We start from the raw sequence: 22,056 nt of genomic DNA on the forward strand, positions 1-22,056 counted from the left end.
AGAGACTGAAGGAGGGGAAGGACTTGTTCGGTCCAGCTCTGTTCATCTACGATGAGGATCAAAAAAAAAAAAGAAAAGAAAAAGAAAAAGAAGCAACTGGACTATCAACACGATATCTAGAAAGCCATCTGCATTTTGATGGTCGACGACGTTACGTACAATCTACGAGCACATTTTTGACCCATCTAATTCGAAGGTACGGCCGTTTCTGAGAAGATACGTTGACATAAGAGTGACGAAATAGCAGGTTCCGTTTGTCTTGTTCATTGTGAGTTCAAAGGTTGTAAGGATGTGTTCTGGTATATAGGATATGACGATATGTATAGACATTTAGAATGCAAAAAAAAAAAAAAAAAAAAAAAAAAAAACCCCATCCCTGAGAAGATGAAGGAAGAATATGATGGTGCAAATTTCCGAAAAAGGGCAAGTAGAACTCAAGGAATAACGCCAGGCTGAATGTGAAGATGCTTGCTTTGGCTGATAGATTGGTCTTGTGAATGCTGGGAATTGAAGAATCAAGGCCACCACTTCATGCGTTTGTAACTGTCGATCACGGCTTCGACTTCCTCCTTTGTCAATTTTTCATGGGTGTACCTGGAACAAGAATTAGGATTCTGCTTCGTTAAAGGGAATGGGCCTAGGTAGGACTTACTTGAATCCAACAGTCTGCTCAAACTTGGTGCCGTTGAGGCATAGGTCGGCTTCGCGCAAGAGTTCCTTCTCCATGAAGGGACTCAGAGGTCCTGTGCCACCTTCCAGACCAGCTGTTTGTTGCAATTCGGCCCATGGGTCCAGAGTCTCGTCGTTCACGTCGTCTACAACAGATTCGAGGTTGAGACGTGCAAAGGTGTTGATGAGGACGTTTTGGAAGCCAGTCTCAATGCCAAAGAGAGCCTTTGTAATCTCGGCCATTGTGCCTTGGCTCGTGTCGCCCTTGTCGACGACATTGAAGACTGAGGCCGAGGACGTGGGGCCCTTCTTGGGTGAGGGAGAGGTGGGTGTGGAAGGGACACTGTCGGCAGCTGCGCCGCTTTGTGCTTGGTTCGCGCGCCAGTCTGCAGCAGTCCAGCATGCGCGAACGACATCGTCGATGTGGACAGTATGGGTACGCAGTTCAGGACCCCATAGCCATTTCAACTCTTTCTCGATGCCTTGGTATACACGGGCGAGGGCCAATTGAGTGCCCATCCATTGTCCGGAGTAGGGGCCGTAGACGTTTGGTAGTCTGAGGATGACGAGCGGCAGGTTCGGGATCTTGCTGAGGTCTTCTTCGGCTTGGAGCTTCCACTTTGCTTGCTTGAGCGAGGGCTTGAGTTTGTCTGTTTCTTTGCGCGGCGGGTCGCGTTTGCTGTCGTATACATGGCCGGTGGAGAGCTCGAGGTAGGCTTTGACTTGGCGACGGGCAGCCTCTTTGGCAACGTTGAGGGATAGCTCGTAGGACCGTAGCTTGTAGACCTCGTCGTCTTGCGAGTGACGAGTCTCACCTCCGCAGTTGAAGACATAATCGAACGACTGGCCGTCGGGCAGGTCGAAGACGCGGCTCAGTGATTGTGGTCGCGAGGCATCGGCCTGCATGAAGTTGGCGCTGCAGGCATCTTTGTGTTCGGGGGCCAGCGAGGCCAGCTGTGGCAATTGCTTGTCTACTATCCTGAGTGTCGAAGCAAGCGAGTTGGTGTGGATGTAGTTGGTCAGGAAGCGTCCAATGTAACCTGCCACGACCCAGACGTTAGCAAGCTACTGGGCCCTCTCAATCTTATCGGGCTTCTTACCAAGGCCTCCAATGATGAGCACATTTGGTTTGGTGGCGGCCGTCGACCCCGCCGTGTCACCCATCGAGGTCGCTAAAGGGGGGATTGAGGGGCCCGAGAAGGCTTCAGCAATACCAACGAGCAAGCAATTTCACAGAGAGCTCCGCTTGTCTCTCGTCTTGCAACTGAGCAATTGAGGCTCAAAATACGGTTATCGAGCGATGAGTACCGCTACTACTGGCTCCAACGGTCCGGGCAAGCCTGTGGTACAAAGAATTGGGAAAGGAAAAAAGAGGTCAATCGTGAAGCTAAAGGACAGGCCAGGTAGGTGACAAGCTACTTTGGTCGCTACACAATTGCTTTCTACACATAAAAGGGACCGCCCCCGACCGACCGACCACAGGCCACCATGTGGATACAGCCGTAGAGGCTCAATCGCTGCAAATCAAAAAAAAGGTACGCACCACTTCCAACTCGTGTCACGACGCAGTTGCTTTTGGAAAACGCCATCGTGTCTTTGCTTGACGCATGCAAAGGCAGGAACCCTACATTCCCTGCATCATGCTGCCCTACCAACCGCTCTCTTCATCCAACCCCCTTGTCTACCCTCTGCTCAAACCTGGCATCCCTCCATAATCTTATAGTTAGCCTCAGTTGCTCAAGCTGAGGCACACCGGGTCACGCTCGGGCCCAGAGCGATTCAGTTCTTGGTCCTTACGGGTAATCTACTACCGAGCCAGATATTGCGATCTTCTACCAAGATTGACTTTGCTTCGCTCTGCCTTGTGCGCTCTCCTGACTCGACAATAACCGTCTCGGCCGCAAGCTGTTCTTTTGATCTTATCGCTCCGGCTCCGGCTCCGGCTCCATGAGACCTTCGAGTACCGCTACCTCTGTTCCCAGCACAAGACCTAGTCATCGAACACAAACACATTACAACCATGACAAAAAGCATCTGCTGATACATCTCGTGACAGCCTCAACCGCTTTTAATCAATATTTTATAGCACAGAATCTAATACGCTGAGGTCTAGTATACAACTTGAATTGTGAAATATTTCTTGTTTTAACGACAATGTTATGTACATGGCCAGTCGAATACAACTGAACGTCCTTATGTAGCTAAGCTATGCTGAGCTTTCTGTCCACACCTGTGTCTAAGCAAAGCAATTGTGGAGGCGCATCTCCAGCTCTGTTCTTACTAACAACCTCGTCTCTTAAGCCAGTGCAGACCACATCACTCGACAAGCTCCTTGCAGACCAAGCAGTGTACTGGTTCTTCAGTCTCCTCGTCGGTCTTCTTGTCAGTTATTTCAACCTTTGGGGCTTCGGACTCTGATGCCACGATCTTTGCCCTGATCGTGTCGTCTTCTGCAACAGCGTCTTCGGCTCTTTGAGTAGAGTTCTTGTTAATTGACTTCCGAGCTCGTTTCTTGCCGTCTGTTTCCACTTTGACTCCATTCTGTTGACTCTTGCGCTGGACGATGTCTTGGGCCAGACAAGAAGCATGAAGCCATATTCCACAATCTTGGTTACTGCATTTGATGATGAGATTGTCGGGATTCTGTGGCCGTTTACACTCGCAGATCAGACGCAATGGCTTTTAAAGTTAGCACGGCGTCGCAAGCTGTGGAAACGTGAATAAAAGACTCACCGATAGAACCTTGGTGTCGTAGTTGTAAGTTTGTCGCCAATAATACTCTCCTTGTGCTGGCATGTCTGCATCGTCATTGGCCTCATCCCAGTACACGACTTTCAGCGGCCCGTTCACGGTCAGAGCATCGATGATATCCATCTTGTTGCCTGGCACTAGTTCGAATTTGCCGTGATATGGCTGCGTGCTACGTGCCTCTGCGGGTAGTTCCTCGGGGTTCTCAAGCCAGGTGCAGCGAAGGAAGACATGATGCTCGTCCGCGGCTCGAACCTCGTGAACCTGGGCCTTCCAGTCCCGATCGGAGTCGTTTCCCGGCTTCACGAGCACACAATCTCCACAGGAATGAGTCTGGTTTCCTACTGTGCTGAACAGAGTTAGTAGAAATTTTCAAATACGATTAGATTATAAAGCATACAATTTCTTGTATTTGGTCATGCTCATCCATCTGTCCATTGGCTTGACAGTGTAGCGAGCCGGAAGATAGTCTCTGCCATTCAGGTTGAGCATGCGCTCTGAGACGTCGGGTGGGTTCTTTGCGCCCTTGCGCGTAGGAGGGTTGAAGACATTGAAGATCGGTCCATCTTTCTTATCGGATTGATCCAGCCAGCGTAATAGCTCTGCTTTCTCGGGTTCTGTCAAGCGGCCTTGCGCGGGCGATTGGGACTCTGATGGAATGTTGTCGGTCAATCTTCTGCGTTTGACTGAGGATGGCTCGTCAACCGAATCGCGTTTCCTGGTCATTTTTTGTTTGGCAAGCACCTAACGACGACTCTGCGCTTTCATAATCTCGGTGTGAAATCTGCTTCCTGTAAATTCAGGTATGGCAACAGGACGGTGATACAATCTTGTCGCGTGTGAGATGAAGACGCGTTTCTGATAGCTGCCCGTGCGCGTCACCCAAAAGCCACCTGATTTGGAAGCCGCACCCGAGAAATAGGCGTGCTACCAAACTATCGAGTATTTGTGATGGGCAGTGATTTTCGAGATGAACTTGACATTGAGCATTTCCAGGTTCTAAACCAGAACACTGGCCTGAGTCGGCGATGCAAGCGGTCGAGCGATCTACCAAGCAACACATGTTGCACTACTGCCAGTCCAAGAGCCAAGGCGTGTATATCAGCGCATCAATTGTGAGTGCGCGCATCATAGCCATGTTGATCTTACGATGGTCATTAACAACGTGTCTATCCAGACCAAGCATTTTCGATATTACATCCTCACGGAGGGCTATGCCAGACCATTCCTTTTCAGGAATGTAGAGCACTATTCTAAGCTATAGAACGAAGTATATGTTCAGCGTGAGACCGACGTCTTTCGTTGCACAGCGTCCTGCTCTGTTATTACGCATATTTATAACCAGCTGGATGATTTTCAGGGCCCTGTGTCCTTGCAGCTCATTAATGACTTGCAGCTTACTGTTGAGTGGCAAGCCCCTATCCACGAGCACTGATTGTTTGGGCAGCCGCTCTCAGTCCCAAATGACAATCGATTTCTCAGCGGCCGCGAGGCTTTGATAAAAGTGGCTGCGTTATTGGGCAGGCCAAGCAAGCGGGTCGCGCGCATGCAGCGCTATTTCCGACTTTCCAAGTCCCATTTTGGCTTGTCAGCTGCAGCACAAGCTCAGCTGGACACGAGATAAATGCCGGGCAAGCAAGCAAAGCAAGCAAGAGAGATGGGTCCGCGGGCGTCATGAATTCTGATCAGTGTCATCCATGTGCATGTCTTTGATGGCGGGCAGGGACGGGAGCGACACATCAGCAACTTGCGCGGATGTTGGGGGATCTACGTAGCTGCTTTTGGCAGCAGCCGCCGTCACTTCTCCGCGAGTTTTGGAACCGTCCAAAACCTAAGCCAGTCGTCATCGATGAACGGTTTGATGTGCCAAGTCTGTTGAATATAGGACTAACAAGATCCAAATATCCACCTTCTGCCCACTTGTGCCCTGTCGTCGTTCTCTCCAGATTTTCCAACTCCGGGCCCAAACACTCTTTGGCATCCCTGCAGACCCTGGTTTCGTCTGACTATTCAGCACTCGTTTTGTTGCCTGCGCGAATCCGCCTGCAGCCGGTCTCCGTTACAAAAGTCCCTTGCAGACCCTCATCAGCTTCTGGTGTCACTGAATTAGCCGGCCGCATTCCAACCTGCCTCACACAATGCCTCGCTCCCGAGTAATGTCATTCATGACCCAATGGGGTACTCCGTCGAGGAGTTTTACGCCAGAACCCAAATCTCAACCATCTGAGGACCCTTTCAGCAACCACCCTGCTAGACCTCCCAAGATCGATACCTCCTTCGCCTCCGCTACAAACAAGACCGTCGATGCATCAACCTCTCCCTCTCCCAGCACCCAACAACGTTTCCGTTCGGACTCGCGTTCAGAACGCGGCTCCCGACCCATGTCTATGGTCTACACTTATCAGCCGCCGATCATGGATCTGGCCCATGACACACTGCCAGAATTGCAGCCCATCTTCAGTTTCCTCAACAGCCACTCCAACAAGCTGTACCAAGAAGGCTACTTCTTGAAGTTGCACGATTTAGACTCTCGTGAGCAGACTCATACATAAACTGTTTCCAAGGTACGTGGCTGACTTGTTTCCAGGCGGACGCCCAAGCGCAGATCGAGCATGGACAGAGTGCTTCGCTCAGCTGGTGGGCACAGTGCTCTCGTTGTGGGACGCTGCAGCACTGGATGCGGCAGGTGAAGACGGCGAGGTCCTGCCTACGTTCATCAATGTTAGCGACGCTTCGATAAAGATGGTAACCAAGATCAAAATTTTGTCAGGGGACATTCAGGTTACTAATCAGCCGACACAGATCGAGTCGCTTCCAATGAATGGATCAGCAGGAGGCCAACTCCAGAACGTTCTGAGCATCTCGACCGCAGCCAACAACCGCTACCTTCTTCACTTCAACTCTCTTAACTCCCTTACACAATGGACTGCTGGCTTTCGCCTTGCCATGTACGAACATACAACCCTACAAGAAGCCTACACAGGCTCTCTCATTGCTGGAAAGGGAAAAATGCTCAACAATATCCGCACTATCATGGAAAGGAGCAAGTTTGTCATAGATGACTGGGCACGTGTGCGCTTCGGAGCAGGTACGCCTTGGAGACGCTGTTGGTGTGTTATTACACCTCCGAGCGAGAAGGAATGGGGAAAGTATCAAAAGGCATTGAAAAAGCGCGACACGTACGATCGTCGGGTTGAGGTCCCCAAGGGCGATATCAAGTTCTACGAAACAAAACGCGTCTCAAAGAAGACACGGCCGATCGCTACCATCAAGGACGCATATGCTGCATACGCCGTCTACCCTCAGTCCAAGCCTCTTATCGACCAGTCCACGCTGATCAAGCTTGAGGGACAGATCACCATCCATGGCGAGAGGGACACGACCGCAGAGGGCTTCCTCTTTGTCATGCCGGAAGTGCATCCCGCAGTCAGCGGTTTCGAGATGATGCTTCGCTGGTTGTTCCCTGTCTGGGACATCTTTGCTCTATACGGCCGTCCCAACCGTCTGATTGCCGACGCTCTTGATCAGCGCGGCCTCATGTTCGCCATGCCTCGCGACAGGAGATATGGCTACCTTGACATTCTTGATGTTTCTGGTTTGATCCACACAAAGGGCAGCCAAACATGGTCTGAACAGGACTGGAGAAAGGAATTGAAGAAATTGACGTCGCACCGCATGAACTCGGCGGATGATACACCTCCACAGGCAAGAGGAAGACACAACTCGCTCTCGCTCAATCACGGAACGGTCCGCTTTGGCGATGGCAGCTCCACAGATACCTCGCCATCACCAGCTAGAGGCTCTCCAGGACCAGGAAATGGATCCATTCAATTCGGTCCTCCACGCCGGGTTGGAACAACGCCGGTAAGCATGGGCAGTCCGGGCCGTGGACACAATCGTTCGGCCTCAGATGCACTCGGATACAAGCGGTTTCAGACCGAAAACCGCTCCCGACTCTCGTACGAGGCGACCAGCGACCTTCAAGAAGACAGCGCGCCCGAGCCGCCAATGCACGGTGTTCCCCTGTCGGAAAAGAAGACTGCCACGGTGCTCGAGCGTGTACCATCAGAGGAGACGCCGTACGAACAAGAACGGCGCCTTGAGCCGGCATTCGAGGAGCTAAAAATACGGTCAGGCTCTCCTCCGACGGGTCCAGTGGCGTCGCCCCCCAAACTCATGCACGGGCCAAACGCTAGGCCCACTAACCTGAACCTGACACCTGTGCCCGAATTACGCAGGGCCAATTCTGCCATGGATGCAGCGACGCTGCAACAGCTTGTAGAGGCCAACAAGGCCGGTGCTACACCGTATCACGAAAAGGAGCAATTCGACTTTACCAGTGCTCCACGAGAGGTAGCTAGTGTTACCAACCGGACTCAAAGATCGCCTGCTGACCCCTCGTTTCGCAATGAAGAGGTAAATCTTGCTCCAGGGCCCTCATATCAACCACCGAGTACCCACCGCCTACCCCCCATCCCTGCATCACCCTACAGCCATCCTGCAAAACCTCTTGCAGCTGCCGCTAGGGTTGATCAAGACGCTCCTCCTCCTCCTGTCCCGCCACACAGCAACCTTCCCTCAACTGCTGTCTCCGCGCGAAGTCTTGCAAGTCCTCCACCACCAGCCATGGCTGCTCCCATCAGCAGAAAGCCCGTCCCCAAGTCATCAGGGCCTCAACATGCAAGTCCTCCGCTGCAGAGTCCTCCGCCACAAAGCCCTGGACCACAGAGTCCTACCCTTTCGAGAGTCTCGAGCAATGACAGTCTACAAAATGAAATTATGCAGCAAGCTTTACTTGAACAAATGCTTCAACAGTCACCAGAGCCTGTGAACAGAGTGCCAAGCCCTGTCAGTAGCTCTGATGATGACTCGGTCGTCGACTACTCCAGCGTGAAGAGTTTGTCACCGCCAAAGAGAAAGCCTGTAGAAAGAAGTCGAACGGGCCGACTCAAGACGGTTGGCAACCCCGAATATGAGACTCAAACACGAAGTCGCTTTGATACGGAGACTGGAGTCCCCATCAACTTTGGCCCTACACTGAGCTATAAGCCAAACGGTCGCCCTTCTACAGGTGGTAGCTTACCTGTCGAACCACAAGAGGATAATGAGGATGTGCAGCGCCCGTCCTCGCGTTCTACAACACAAATCGATAGCAAGAGAAACTCGGCCCTCGACACACGCAAACAGAATGGAGACACAAATCTCGAGAGGCGCCGAAGTGTCGCTTGGCAGCCAGCAGCTGTTGCTGGTGAGTCCGTGGATCAAGGTCTCACTGCCGAGCAATGGGTGCAGTATCGAGCTTCTCTTGCTGCAACACCGTTGACCCAGTCAAGAGCCACACCCGTATTTGGACACAACAGAGACCACTCGAATGCAAACCGCACAACTAAGACACCTCCACTCAGTCGCCCTGCATCTCGTCTTAGCCGTACCTTATCTGGAGATTGGACGCAACAGCTGAACCGCTTGTCTCTTAATCGGACACCTTCTGGTGATTGGAGTCAGCCAGCAAATCGCATGTCGTTCAGCAAGACACCCCCACCTCTTAGCAGGACTCCGTCTGGTGATTGGAGCAAACAAGCCCCATCCCGTCCACTTTCGAGAAACGCCGGCGCACTCCTGAACCCTCCCAGTCCTGGCAGAACACTGCAACTTCAAGGATCAGCTTTATCGGCTCATGAGCAGATGCAAGTTGCTCGAATGACGGGCAGTTCTATGATGAACCTGACTGAAAGGGAAAGGCGCAAGGACCTCGATGATTTGGATGCTCCAGGCTTGGTTGGTGCCTTGGCGGCTCGCGAACGACAGCGAAACTTCAGAAGAGATGGACTTCGAAACAACGCAGTGCAGCAAGCGATTGCGGCACGTCAGCAACAACAACTGCAGGACGAATTTGATGCCCAGATGAGAGCACAAATTGAGGCGCAAGAATATGCTCAGCAACAGGCTGAGCTCCATGCTCAACACCTTGCTCACCAGCAGGCGCAATACTATGCTCAGCAGTACGCACAGCAACAAGCTCAACAGGCTCAGTTACAGCAACAAATGGCTTTCCAACAAGCACAGCAGTATCAGATCCAGTTGCAGTTGCAGCAGCAACAAGCGCAGGCCAACTACCCATACATGGGTGGGCCAGGCACAGCTCAACAACGATCTTCGCAATACCTGGGAAATATGAGTCAAGTAGGAGGATGGAGCAATGCAGGCTCGCCACAACCTCAGCAGGGTTATGCGCAGTCCTACTTCGGTCAGGGCGATGGACAATACAGACAGCAGAGAAGATATTAGCATCGAGGTTGGTGGCTTAGCATAGGTGCTCGGTCAGGTGGGAGGTTCAATGGTTTGGTTGCATAGCATTTGGGCGGAGTTTTGTATACATTCCAGGAAAAGCATTCACCATATTATTCTTGCCATATGTCCCTTGATTCTCTGTCTTTCATCCCCGTCCGAAATGATGGTGCTCCATCCGTAGCAAATGGCACGAACAGACAAGACCTGCTCGTATCGGGTTGTTGCTTTCTGAATTCGAAAGGGAGGTTGTCACAAGCCATCAGAGTGCACACTCATGACTCAAGAGATGGGCTTAGCAACTGGAATAACCTTACTGAGATTCTTTCTGTGATAACTACGTCTTTTATGAAAGTATTCTGCATCTCTATCGTCACACCATCACTGTCTCTTGCAAGTGGAGAGACAGGAGGACATAGCAAAAACTCTGAGCAGGGTGCCGGTAGCGACAATATGTGGTGAACCGTGCTCAAACGGTTCCCCGCGCTACGAATTTTAAGGTTGGCTTCTCTCAAGTCTTTTCACACCCTCTCAGGCTCTCACTTTCACAGTGTGTTTCACGCACGCGACATGAACAAAGATTCGATCCACCTCTTGTTAGTAATAGAATCCTAGTTCGTCTCGGTACGTGGAAGCAACATGGTCTCTCTGGTACAGGCGCCGAGCATGCCGCCATCCCTTCCGCAAAAGAGTCTGAAGAGAGACGCCTCGCATCTGTCGTCACCGGCACCAGAATCCAGCCAGAGCAAGAAACTGCGAGTGGCGTTCGACGACAGGGTCGACGTTCGAATCATGGACGACTGGACGGCCAAGCCGTTGGATCTGGTCAAGGACGAAGTGAGAAGTGCACTCGAGGGCCACCTCAGGACCGGCGCCGACAAGGACGATGCCGCATATGAACAGCTTAGGATGATCTTCATCAGCGCCCAGCCCTCGCGGTCCCACGACAGCGGCCCTGTCTCATCACACACTGAAGCACCCAGCACCGCCACGCTCAAGAAGTATTTGGTCGCCCTGAGTGGTCGTGTGAGCGATCTCAAGGCCTGCGGCAAGCTGGTACATGCCGTTCTCGACGTCAACTGGCTCGGCAGAGACGATGCCTTTGTAGCTCTCTATGTACGCTTCCTCGGTACTCTAGGAAGCGCTGTGCCTGGATTCCTCAGAACTGTGCTTGACCGCATTGTGGGACACTTTGTCGAGGGTAAGCTTGCTTGCCTCTGGCTATCGTGCGCCCGTTCGCTGACATGCTTCCAGTTCCATCATCCCTAGGCCGCATCCCCAACGAGCCTTACGTCTCCAGACAGCACATGGTCGTCCGAGTACACAACGCTCTTCGATACTTGCTGCGTCTCATCCCATCCGCCAACAGCGGTCTAGCCGAGTCCCTCCGAGGCCAGTTTCCAAACCACAGAACTGCCACCCGCCAAGGTTACATTGCCTTCGTCAAGAATGCTCTCAAGACCATCGAGTACGCACCTGAGCTCAAGGCTGAAATCCAGACCCTCATTACCGAGCGCCTGGTCAAGCTCGATGTTGAGGTACAAGAAGAGTTGGATGATCTGGAAGACGAGGTTGATGAGGGCCGTGTGCTTGGACTCTCTGGTCTGTCAGAAGAAACTGAGGATGGAGACGATTTGGACGACGACAGCGATGTCGACTCGGACTCTTCGAGCGAGATTAGCATGACGCCTGAAGAGACTCATCTCCGTGCTCTGCGCGACACCGTCGCCAAGCTCGATTCAGTGCTAGATCTCCTCTTCTCACATTACACTCCCACCTTTGCCAGTGGCAAGATGTACGAGGTCAATGATGCCTTTGAGCACCTGATCTCGCAGTTCTCCACCTTTGTCCTGCCTACGTACCGCTCGCGCCATACGCAGTTCCTCGTCTTCCACTTTGCCCAGATGTCACAAGGTTATGCCGAGCGATTTGCCGGCGTTCTCATCCGCCTTGCTACTGGCCGCAGCTCTGCTACGAATGGCTCTCTGTCTGCTGCTGCCTATCTGGCCAGCTTCATCGCTCGTGGCGCTCGAGTGAGCAAAACACTCATTCGCTCTATCTTCACAAGACTTGGCAATCATCTAGACACATTGCGTCGCAACCACGAGCCTGCTTGCCAGGGTCCTAATCTCAGCCGTTACGGAACCTTTTATGCGATTGCTCAAGCTATGCTCTATATCTTCTGCTTCAGATGGAGAGACTTCATCATGACACCAGACGATGCAGATGTTGAAGACTACGACATTTTCGAGGAGGGTGAACCAGAATGGCTTCCTGGCATCAAGGAGTGCTTGACTCAGGCCATCTACTCCAAGCTCAACCCTCTCAAAGTTTGCGCACCCGCCATTGTTCACCAATTCGGAGCGATTGCCAACCATCTTCGCTTTATGTATGTCATTCCTTTGTTGGAGACCAACAAGCGCCTGCGTCTGTCTTCCTTCCGTTCCATGGCCGCACCTGCCAGCAGGGACATGGGCGCTGCCCGAAGAGAGAACACACTCAGTCATCAAAGTGGTGAAGCTCACCATCAGCTGGATGCCTTCTTCCCCTTCGACCCTTACCAACTGCCCAAGAGCAAGAAATGGCTAGAAGGCGACTACATGATCTGGAGGGGAGTGCCTGGCATGCAAGATGACGATGACGATGAAGATAGCAGTGATGAAGATGAGGACGAAGATGGATTTGGTGACATTGGTGATGACCCAGAATACGAGAGCGAGTAGAACTGACACTGGTGTGGATTGTCGAGATACGATATGACTGATTTAGCGCGGAGTTTTGGGCTGGTATCTGCATGTTGCTCTTTATGCATGTGCTGGTTGTGTTTTCGTTTTTGGCGCAGTTCAGCGTGGGTGGATAGGTCACGAGGCGTATTTGATTGAGCAAAGTTCAAAAAGTAGGTCGATCATTAATGGCAAAGCAGTCTGTGACTAGATGACAATGAAACTCATTCTTAAAAACATATTGGAAAATCCCTTGTTCAACAGCATAAGCTTATACTTGTGATTCCATCCTGAACGCCTTCTCCATAACACACTCTGTTTGTTTTGTTCGTAATCCGTCGAGGATGGTTGTTTGATTCGTGTCTTCGTCAAATGAGTGGGTTCTTGTCCTCTACAAGCCAAGTGGATTTTTAGCATTGCCCTTGCCAGCGTTTCGTTGCCCACTGCCAGGAGGCAGCTTTCCTCCAGGCATCAGAGTCTTGCTCGACCCTGGACCACTCAAACCGAGAGGATTGCCGCCAGTGGGCACGCGAGGACCTCCAGCACCAGAAGCATCCTTGATGTTGTTGCCATAGCCTGCCACACCCTGGCCCCAATAGCGTGTCGTGTTGGTGATGCTGCGAAAAATAATAAGTATGGTTTGTAAGTAAGTGTCTTGGAAGATAGTTTGAGGTAATTACCTGTCACCGATGCCACGACCAACATTGTTCACACCATTGCCCACGCCATAGACAATGTTACCAGCCACCTTGCCTGCGCCGGCGACATAGCCTTGGACTTGCTTGCTGAGCCAGTTGTCACCCATTGTTTCTTGATATGATTCTTGGAAATTGCCAAGGAGTAGATAGATGGAGATAGATGTCTTGAAGCCAAAGGAAACACAAACCAGGTTTTACGATCCAGAGATATATGTGGACACGGCTGGCAAGAATGCCTCTTGCATTCTAGAATCGTCAGACCAAGGTTCGTGTTGCATCTGACAAGGGTATACGTCAGATCTGATAAGTCGGCGTTATCTTAGCGGCATCTACTGCCACGCTAGCGCCTCGGCTCAAGTGTCCGCTGCCGGTTGATCGTCCACTCTTTCGACAGGGCTCACTTCAACCATAGGTATTCAGCACTCACAAATTCGACCCGTCCAGGAAGATCAAGACGGACCAAAGGCCATTCGACCAAAGACAGAGCAGGCTGTTGTTGTCCTCAAGAACAATCAACGATCTGTATTCCTTGTCGCTGGAAAGGAGAAGGCTGGGGAGGCGGAATATGCATCCTGGCGCAGGCGCATCAAGTTGAAATATCATCAAAACAGAGCCAGACCAGCAGAAACGATTTGCCAACGCAATACCTGGACTGGAAGTACCTGGACAAACTGAAAGTGGGCCAGAAGTGCACCTCCGGCACTTTCTCGACAACAGCGCACTGTCTGGCCCCATAAAGAAACATTCTGTGGATCTCAGGGCAGCGCACCTGGGACCATTTCAGACATGAATTCAAATCATCTGGATCCTTTCTCTGCGGTCGGCGTCGGTACAAAGCAAAAGCAAATCCAGGATGCAAAGGACATGTACCAGGTGGTCGTTGACCGCGCTGCAAGAACAAACACAGCCGTTCCAGACTATGAGTTTCTTGAACTCATTGGCAAGGGTTCCTTTGGCAGAGTGTACAAATGGTGAGCTTTGAAAGTCCCGGTAATGTATGGCCTTGTCTGATGTGTTCCAGTAAAAACAATGCTACCGAGGACCTTGTGGCTGTGAAGATCATTGACGTCGATGACCTGGACTACAAGCTCGACCTTGACCAAAAGGATGAGGCCATCGAAGACTTCCGTAAAGAAGTCAAGACGTTGAAACTTCTCAGAGACAGCCAAGCGAAGAACATCAACTACATCCAGGAGGCTTTCGACTTGCATTCTCAACTATGGATTGTCAGCGATTACTGTCCAGGTGGTAGTGTTCATACGCTTATGAAAGCCACTCCAGGCCCTGGCCTTGAAGAGGAGTACATCATCCCGATTGCTCGAGAGTTGGCCGTGGCACTCAAATACGTACATGATGCCGGTGTCATTCATCGAGATGTCAAGTGCGGCAATGTTTTGATCTCCGAGGATGGCCAGGTCCAGCTTTGTGATTTCGGTGTTGCAGCTATCATCGAGACGGAGGCGTCAAAACGTTCGACCATCATCGGAACGCCATTCTGGATGCCCCCTGAGATGCACTCCATGGATGTGGCAGTTCAGCAAGGTTATGGTACCGAAGTTGACTGCTGGGCGTTTGGTTGCACTGTATACGAGATGGCTACGGGAATGCCGCCGAACCACAAGTTTCATCCTTCGATGTTGAGGACAGTGCTGAAAGCCGCACCACGGCTTCAAGAGGGCAACTACTCACAGGGCCTGCGTGACTTTATTGCCTTCTGTCTCGAAGAAAAGCCTCAAGACCGTCCCTCTATGAAGGCTATTCTCGAGCATCCATTCATTGAAGGCACATCAGCTCAGTATCCTACATATACCGTGAAGGAGATGATCGATCGTTATTTCCAGTGGGAAAGAAGAGGCGGCCAGAGAGCTTCACTGTTCAATCCAATGGGGGCTGCCGCACCTCAGCCGTCGGAACAACGTGATGACTATGATGACTGGAACTTCTCCACCTCTGCCGACTTCGAGAACGACTTCATTAAGCGTTACAGTCAACTCGGGATCGCAGAGACTGACTTCGCAGCCACAGCCAACGGCGCCGAAGAAACAATGCCAGCTCTCAACAACGTCACAAAACCTCATCCCAGAAACCCCTTCTTCGAGGCGCAAGAAGAGGCCAGAGCCAAGCGTGGAGAGCGCTCGATGGGACGACTCTTTGACACGAACGCAGACCCCTATGATTACAACACACTGATGGAGGACGAAGAACAACCCATCTCAGATCTTCCTCTGCGCAACCTGTCCAGCGATCGTGCGGCTAATAGGGAAACCCTGATTGACTTGGACATGGGCGCAGCGGGACTCGATTCACAGCCAACCTTCAACTTCGACTTCAGCGATGTGCCAACACTCAAAGCAGCAAGACCCAACCGTATGTCATCGACAATGCCTGACGATGACGAAGACCAGAACGACTTCTATGACGGACAAGACCAAGACACACGCCGCGCCACCAAAGACTGGCAGTTCCCCCTCAAGATGATGCCTGCCGACAACCCGAGCAGACGCACACAGGATTGGACCTTCGCCATGGCACAGCCCCCCGTCGCAGACCGCAAGACTCAGGACTGGTCATTTGCAACTGCCCAGCCAGCAGCTGATCGTAAGACAGCAGACTGGTCGTTCGCTACAGCTCAGCCAGCCACGGATCGCAGAACACAGGACTGGACCTTCGCAGAGATGGCAGAGCCTCTGACAGCAGAGCCGGATCGTCGCACCGCAGACTGGACATTTGCGACAGCTGAGCCAGTTGCCAATGAACCAGATGCCGAACCAGACTTCTCCTTCCCTCCTATGAAGGACGAGACGGACATTGCTCCTGGCTTCAGACCTCATCTTACTCGCACAGCTACTGAACCTATCGGACAATTCAACGACTTCCTACACCCTCCGGTGGGCTCGGCGTCTCAGGATGACTTCGACATCCCCAGCGTTCGCGAGTCCAGACCCATCATCGACCTCGACTTGGGCATGACTTTCGAACCTAAGTTCGACTTGGAGACCGCCATATCCCACCACTCACAACAGCCAAGCGTCACAAAATCATCGCCTGTTATCAGTGCAGCAGGCTCAACCGAGACCTCACGCAATCCTTTCTTCTTGGATGAAGTCGAGCAGCCCAGTGGCGATGAAGTCAAGCGCTCTTCGCATCGTCAATCGCGCTCTGAACCGCAACTTCTCGCATCAAACAATAACCTCCACGCCCGGGGATCAAGCAATGTGTCTCTGCTACGTCACTCTAGAGACAGAGGATACTCTTATTCTTCTACAGCATCGTCAGATGTTCAAGGCGCAAGCTGGCCCCGAGACTACAACCGTAGAATGGAGGCACACACTAGACAACAGCTTCTCGATGGTCTTCACACATCTGCAATTGCATCGCGCAATAGCTGGGCTCGTTTCGCCGCAACCGACTCGTTCGATGACACCGACATTGAGACACCGATGGCTGATCCTGGTATTCGCATACCAGGAATCGACGACGCCGACTTCCCACTCGCAGGGCTGAAGCCCTCACCACGTATCGACGCCTTCAATGTGGATACAGACCGGGACGAGAGTACATACGGTGACCTTACGATGCCTCGCAGTAGAGCTCGCGCAGACACAGGAGGCACTACCAGCACAGGTACCGGCTACGATTCATCGAGAGACGAATCATACATGCCACATGTACGCACCAGTCGCTTGTTGAACGAGTTTCCTCGTCTTGCAGCACCCGACGCAGAAGTAATGGTCGACGGTGCAGACTCGGAACTTGTTTTCAATGAGTTGGACAGAATGTTTGCAGATCTAGAATCAGGGCTCAGTCTGGCTGCAGAGGTGTTTCAGCGCCGTGACAGAGACATCTTCCGTGGAAGGGACGAGGGAGATGAATATGAAAGACAGGCAAAAGGCTTTGGCAGCGAAGGAGAAGGAATGATGTAACGCAGGAAGGAACGACGAATGGTAGCTAGATGATTGCTCTACAGCGAAGATACCCACATGGCTTGTAAGATAGACGATAGCTTTGTAAAACACGATACCAATTGCAGCAGCAGCTTTCAAGCAGATACTAGTATACAGCCGTGATGGTGATCGAGTCAGATGGAGTTAAGATCGGAGATTGGTGAATTGCGGAAAATGTCGGTCCTTAGCGCGTCCAATCCCCAGCTTTTGGTGCGCTTGGCGACGAGAGAGACGTAGAGTATGATGGAACAGAGGGTCTCTGTTTTCTGCCCACCTTATTTTACCATACAGTGCCTGCCTCGAGCGCTATGAACAGGCAGCCCTCGAACGCTTGACGAACCTCGTGCGAACACTTAACCAACCACACGTCCCTGTACGGACCGCCGAGCACGTTGCCCACCCGGCGCGCGCATACGCCATCCTCAGATGAATCCAGCGCATAGAGACGGCTGGCCGCCCAGAGAAGACCACGCTTCGCTCCATCGCACATTTGCGTAGGTCAAGATACTTCAAGACCAGACTGGCACGAGTACTGACGAGGCCTCACAGCGCAAATCCCCCACCTGCTCATCCTGGTGCAGCTCCTTCTCCACGCACAGGCGCTCTGCCCCCTCCATCAGGTACAGCCGACTCCGAGTCACTGACTGACCATCTGCTTACAACTGAATCAGGGCCTTTTGCACCTTTCCAGCAGGCCCCTCACAACATCTTGAATCCACCTTCACCTCGCCATCAGGCACAAGCAGCCTTCCCTCTCGGCCGCGACATGCCCGATCATCGCGACAACATCCACATCAAAGAAGAGCAAGACGCTGTGCGCCGCGATCAACAGCGCGAGAGACAACACATGGAGCAACTTCCTCCTCACCAAGCCCAGAGAGGGCCGATACACCTACATCAGCCTGTCGCTGTACCTCCCAATGCCGTACATGGCCCCAATGGCCTGTTGGCCAACGCTGCTGGCGGACATGGTCAGGTGCCAAACGCCGTCTTCAGTGGTGGCCCCGTACAGCCCGCAACACAGTCTCAGGCCATGCTTGTTCCTATGCAACCTGGTAGTGCTCAACCCGCGAACGTCGGTCAAGGCCAGCAGCCCATCCTGAATGTAGGTTCACATGTCATCCTCTCTGCATTTCGTCCTACTAATTGTCTCCAGGACGCGCTGAGCTACCTTGACCAAGTCAAAGTGCAATTTGTTGATCACCCAGATGTTTATAACAGATTCTTGGACATTATGAAAGACTTCAAGAGTGGAGCGTATGTGTCGGTCTCCACATCTGATCATTCTGAGGTGCTGACAAGATACAGTATTGATACACCCGGTGTCATCGAACGTGTCTCGACTCTTTTTGCCGGCAATCCTGAGCTCATCCAAGGCTTCAACACCTTTTTGCCTCCTGGCTACAGAATCGAGTGCGGCACTGGCGATGACCCGAATGCTATCCGGGTCACGACACCTATGGGCACCACAGTCCAAGCCATGCCAGCACCCCGACCTATTTCACCTCGCGCTGCGGCCCCAACACAAGATGGGAACAACCAGGAAGGTTCTTTGTTCGCCGCTGTGAACAGACAGGCCAATGGCAACTGGACACCTCAAGCAGCTGGCCACTCTCACGTTGTTCACAGTCCCAGTGGCCGTCCAGTAGGCACAGCTCCCTTCGCTTCGCAAATGGGTCCTCAGCAAGCCGCTGCGATCGCCGAAGCTCAAGCTCGCGAACAGCAGGCTTTGAGCATCCAGCAGGAACAGCGTGTCTCACAACTCCAAAATGCTGTATCTGCTGCAGCTGGTGACAACCTCACCAGGGCCGGCATGATGTCTCCGAGTGGTGGTGCTGCCGCTCTTGCTCAAGGTGAAATGGTTATTGGCCCTGATGGGCAGCCTCTAGGCCATGAGAAGGTCAGGCCGCAAGTCGAGTTTAACCACGCTATCAGCTATGTCAACAAGATCAAGGTTTGTGCACCGCTTACATGAGTCACGATTATCTTGCTCACATTTTTCTCAGAACCGCTTCCAGCAACAACCAGATATCTACAAACAGTTCTTGGAAATTCTGCAGACTTACCAGCGCGAGTCAAAACCCATTCAGGATGTCTATGCTCAAGTGACAAGGCTTTTCAACTCAGCTCCGGACCTTCTGGAAGATTTTAAGCAGTTCCTTCCAGAATCTGCCGCTCACGCGAAGGCAGCCGCTGCCGCAAGAGCACAGCAACAAGAAGAATCTGTCATGCTCAGCAACGTGCGTGGTGATCCTTTCTATCAGGCTCCTCAACCCCACCAGACTCCCAGAGCCGAACACCGTCTTCCTCCCGTTGGAAACTTTGCTCCCACCCCAACTGTCAACAAGGACAACAAGAGAAAGCGTGGTGACAGACAAGGAACTGTCACCAACGCAGGCCCTGAGACAAATGGTCTCGCAAAAGCTCCAGCTTATGGTCAGATGGCCAACGTCAACAAACGCGCCAAGCAGGCTCATGCTGGTAGACAAGTCATGCCATCTGACATCCCTCCGTCTTCGCCGACCCTGGTTCCTGCACTTCCTGAGCCTCTGCCGCCAACCCAGAGCACCCTTGCGACGCAGGACGAAATGAGCTTCTTCGACCGTGCTAAGAAGGCGATCGGCAACAAGGCCGCCATGAACGAGTTCCTGAAGCTCTGCAACCTCTTCTCCCAGGACTTGATCGACCGTGCTACTTTGGTGCACAAGGCTCGTGGCTTCATTGGCAGCAACCCCGATCTCTTCCAATGGTTCCAGATGTGGGTTGGTTACACTGGTGACGATGTGACCATCGAGAACAAGCCTAGAGCTCCTACAAGTAGAATTTCCTTGAGCAACTGCCGAGGACTTGGGCCAAGTTACCGTCTCCTCCCCAAGCGCGAGCGACTGAAGCCGTGCCGTGGACGTGACGAGCTTTGCAATGAAGTGCTCAACGACGACTGGGCCTCGCATCCAACATGGGCATCTGAGGACTCTGGTTTCATCGCTCACAGGAAGAACGTCCACGAAGAAGGACTCCACAAGATCGAGGAAGAACGCCACGACTACGACTTCAACATTGAGGCTTGTGCGCGCACGATCCAGCTGCTTGAGCCCATTGCACAGCAGATTCTCCGCATGAACAACCGTGAAAAGGAGGCTCTTGAGATTCCTCCCGGACTCGGTGGACAGAGCGAGACAATCCACAAGCGCATCATCATGAAGCTTTACGGACGCGAGAAGGGCCACATGGTTGTCCAGTCTCTCCACGCTCAGCCTTACAAGGTCATTCCTGTGCTGCTGAACAGACTCAAGCAAAAGCTTGAGGAGTGGAAACAGGCTCAGCGTGAGTGGGAGAAGGTCTGGCGTGATCAGACACAGAAGATGTTCTGGAAGAGTTTGGACCACCAAGCTGTTAATGCCAAACAGGCCGACAAGCGTCAATTCCAGACCAAGACTCTTTTGGGCGAAGTCCATACCAGATATGAAGAGACAAAGAGACAACGCCTGGCTGGACAGAACCCGCGCAACCACCCTCAAATGACCTTCAAGTTCGAGGACACGAGCGTAATCATCGACGCATCGCATCTGGTTCTCCTGTACGCCGAGCAGATGCATTCCACCGAGTTCCCAAGATTGACCTCTTTCATCCGAGAGTTTATCCCACTTTTCTTCGGTCTCGACTACGAATGGTTCGGTAACCAGATTAGAGCCAAGTTCGGCGATACTCCTCACATGGATGTTGGTGATGATGCCATCTCTGCATTCGACGACCCCATCAATGCAAAGCCTCGTAAACCAACAACCAAGAAGGGTGATCTTCTGCGTGGCGTTCTCGAGCGTGGACGTAAGAATCGTAAAGATGACGGCAGCAATACACCTCTCAGCCGAGCTTCGACCCCCGACAATGCATCAAACGTGGACGAGGAGATGAGCGACAGTGCCAACGTGGTTGACGATCTGAAGTCTGACATCGCCTTAGATACCTGGGCGTCGCATCCTCTGGCGGGTAATGTTCACAAGGACAAGGAGCTATATCTTAACCAGATGTACTCACGCACCAGGTTCATGCTCTACGGCAATGCGACCATTTACTGCTTCATTCGCGTCTTCATATTCTTGTATGAGCGTTTGAACAACATCAAGCAGGCTGAAGCCGAGGCTCACATCACAGTCGATCGTGCCATGGCTCCCAAGCCAGCTACAGAGCTCGGTATAATCGACAAGCTTCCCACGGACTTCTTCACGGATGTCAGCGAGGGCTCCAACTTCTACCGTCAAATCCTTGGCATGTTCGAAGACTTGATCAAGGGAGACATGGATATGGCACACATCGAAGAGACACTACGGAGGTACTATCTGCAGTGCGGATGGCAGCTTTATTCCTTCGACAAGCTTCTCGGCGCCTTGGTGCGTTTCGCTATCGGCATGCTCGGCAGCGAAAGTGGCAAGGACAAGAGTTGGGACATTCTCCAGTTGTTCCGCAAGGATCGGGCCAAGGATGAGACCTCCTTCCAGGACGAGATGAATTACAGAAAGCAGACCGAAAAGTACACCAAAGACCTTGACATCTATGGAATCCAATATGTAAGTACTACATCAAAGCTTGTTTGTGACAGATTACTGACAGACATACAGGATCAAGCAATATCTGAGGTGCAAATCAGGCTGATCAAGAAGGACGATCCTACCATCGACACAACCTCGATGCTTCAGGAGGACCTCTGGCGTGTTTATGTCACCAACCTTCTCAAGCTTGCGCCGACGCCTGATGTTCCTGCGACGAGACGTCGTCCAGTAATGCACAGAAACTTGCGCCAGCTCAACATCGACCCTAGCACGCTTACTAGCGAAGAACGTTCGGACGAATACCGCAGACTCTGTGACTCAGCCATCTCGTCAGAAGGACTTGAGTTCCGTGTCGCAGTCGAGCTCTACCGCATGTACTTCATCAAGAACACTGAGGAGTACGCGTACCAGCCAGCAGCGATCCGAAGCGGAGGCAAGG

General features: G+C 52.3%; 7 protein-coding genes across 7 annotated transcripts; 4 read left to right on the forward strand and 3 right to left on the reverse strand.

Annotated features, from left to right (window-relative positions):
* Positions 1 to 515: 515 nt before the first annotated feature.
* M437DRAFT_36702 (NAD(P)-binding protein) lies at positions 516 to 1,833 on the reverse strand (the record flags this gene model as incomplete). The annotated part of the gene is made up of 4 exons (XM_041019495.1): positions 516 to 594; positions 653 to 975; positions 1,012 to 1,709; positions 1,770 to 1,833. The coding sequence occupies 4 exons, from the start codon at positions 1,831 to 1,833 to the stop codon at positions 516 to 518; spliced, it is 1,164 nt and encodes a 387-aa protein (XP_040884638.1).
* A 1,152-nt stretch (positions 1,834 to 2,985) lies between these two features.
* Positions 2,986 to 4,143, reverse strand: M437DRAFT_71429 (uncharacterized protein; the record flags this gene model as incomplete). Its single annotated transcript, XM_041025667.1, has 3 exons — positions 2,986 to 3,348; positions 3,403 to 3,766; positions 3,818 to 4,143. 3 exons carry the CDS (start codon positions 4,141 to 4,143, stop codon positions 2,986 to 2,988), a joined length of 1,053 nt encoding a protein of 350 aa, XP_040884639.1.
* Positions 4,144 to 5,555: 1,412 nt separating this feature from the next.
* On the forward strand, positions 5,556 to 9,705 carry M437DRAFT_80261 (uncharacterized protein; the record flags this gene model as incomplete). The annotated part of the gene is made up of 3 exons (XM_041027323.1): positions 5,556 to 5,949; positions 6,005 to 6,162; positions 6,220 to 9,705. The coding sequence occupies 3 exons, from the start codon at positions 5,556 to 5,558 to the stop codon at positions 9,703 to 9,705; spliced, it is 4,038 nt and encodes a 1,345-aa protein (XP_040884640.1).
* A 666-nt stretch (positions 9,706 to 10,371) lies between these two features.
* On the forward strand, positions 10,372 to 12,428 carry M437DRAFT_37185 (RNA polymerase I-specific transcription initiation factor RRN3; the record flags this gene model as incomplete). Its single annotated transcript, XM_041019581.1, has 2 exons — positions 10,372 to 10,906; positions 10,960 to 12,428. The coding sequence occupies 2 exons, from the start codon at positions 10,372 to 10,374 to the stop codon at positions 12,426 to 12,428; spliced, it is 2,004 nt and encodes a 667-aa protein (XP_040884641.1).
* A 391-nt stretch (positions 12,429 to 12,819) lies between these two features.
* M437DRAFT_71432 (uncharacterized protein) lies at positions 12,820 to 13,233 on the reverse strand (the record flags this gene model as incomplete). Its single annotated transcript, XM_041025668.1, has 2 exons — positions 12,820 to 13,045; positions 13,109 to 13,233. 2 exons carry the CDS (start codon positions 13,231 to 13,233, stop codon positions 12,820 to 12,822), a joined length of 351 nt encoding a protein of 116 aa, XP_040884642.1.
* A 679-nt stretch (positions 13,234 to 13,912) lies between these two features.
* M437DRAFT_37283 (kinase-like protein) lies at positions 13,913 to 15,099 on the forward strand (the record flags this gene model as incomplete). The annotated part of the gene is made up of 2 exons (XM_041019601.1): positions 13,913 to 14,097; positions 14,148 to 15,099. Coding segments are annotated over 2 exons (1,137 nt in total), but the record flags the coding sequence as incomplete, so codon positions are not given.
* Positions 15,100 to 17,917: 2,818 nt separating this feature from the next.
* M437DRAFT_9056 (uncharacterized protein) lies at positions 17,918 to 21,794 on the forward strand (the record flags this gene model as incomplete). The annotated part of the gene is made up of 4 exons (XM_041029062.1): positions 17,918 to 18,327; positions 18,379 to 19,024; positions 19,077 to 21,635; positions 21,687 to 21,794. Coding segments are annotated over 4 exons (3,723 nt in total), but the record flags the coding sequence as incomplete, so codon positions are not given.
* Between the last annotated feature and the right edge of the window lie 262 nt (positions 21,795 to 22,056).

The sequence above is a fragment of the Aureobasidium melanogenum genome (assembly GCF_000721775.1).
Source record: "Aureobasidium melanogenum CBS 110374 unplaced genomic scaffold scaffold_1, whole genome shotgun sequence".
NCBI classification, from domain to species: domain Eukaryota; kingdom Fungi; phylum Ascomycota; class Dothideomycetes; order Dothideales; family Saccotheciaceae; genus Aureobasidium; species Aureobasidium melanogenum.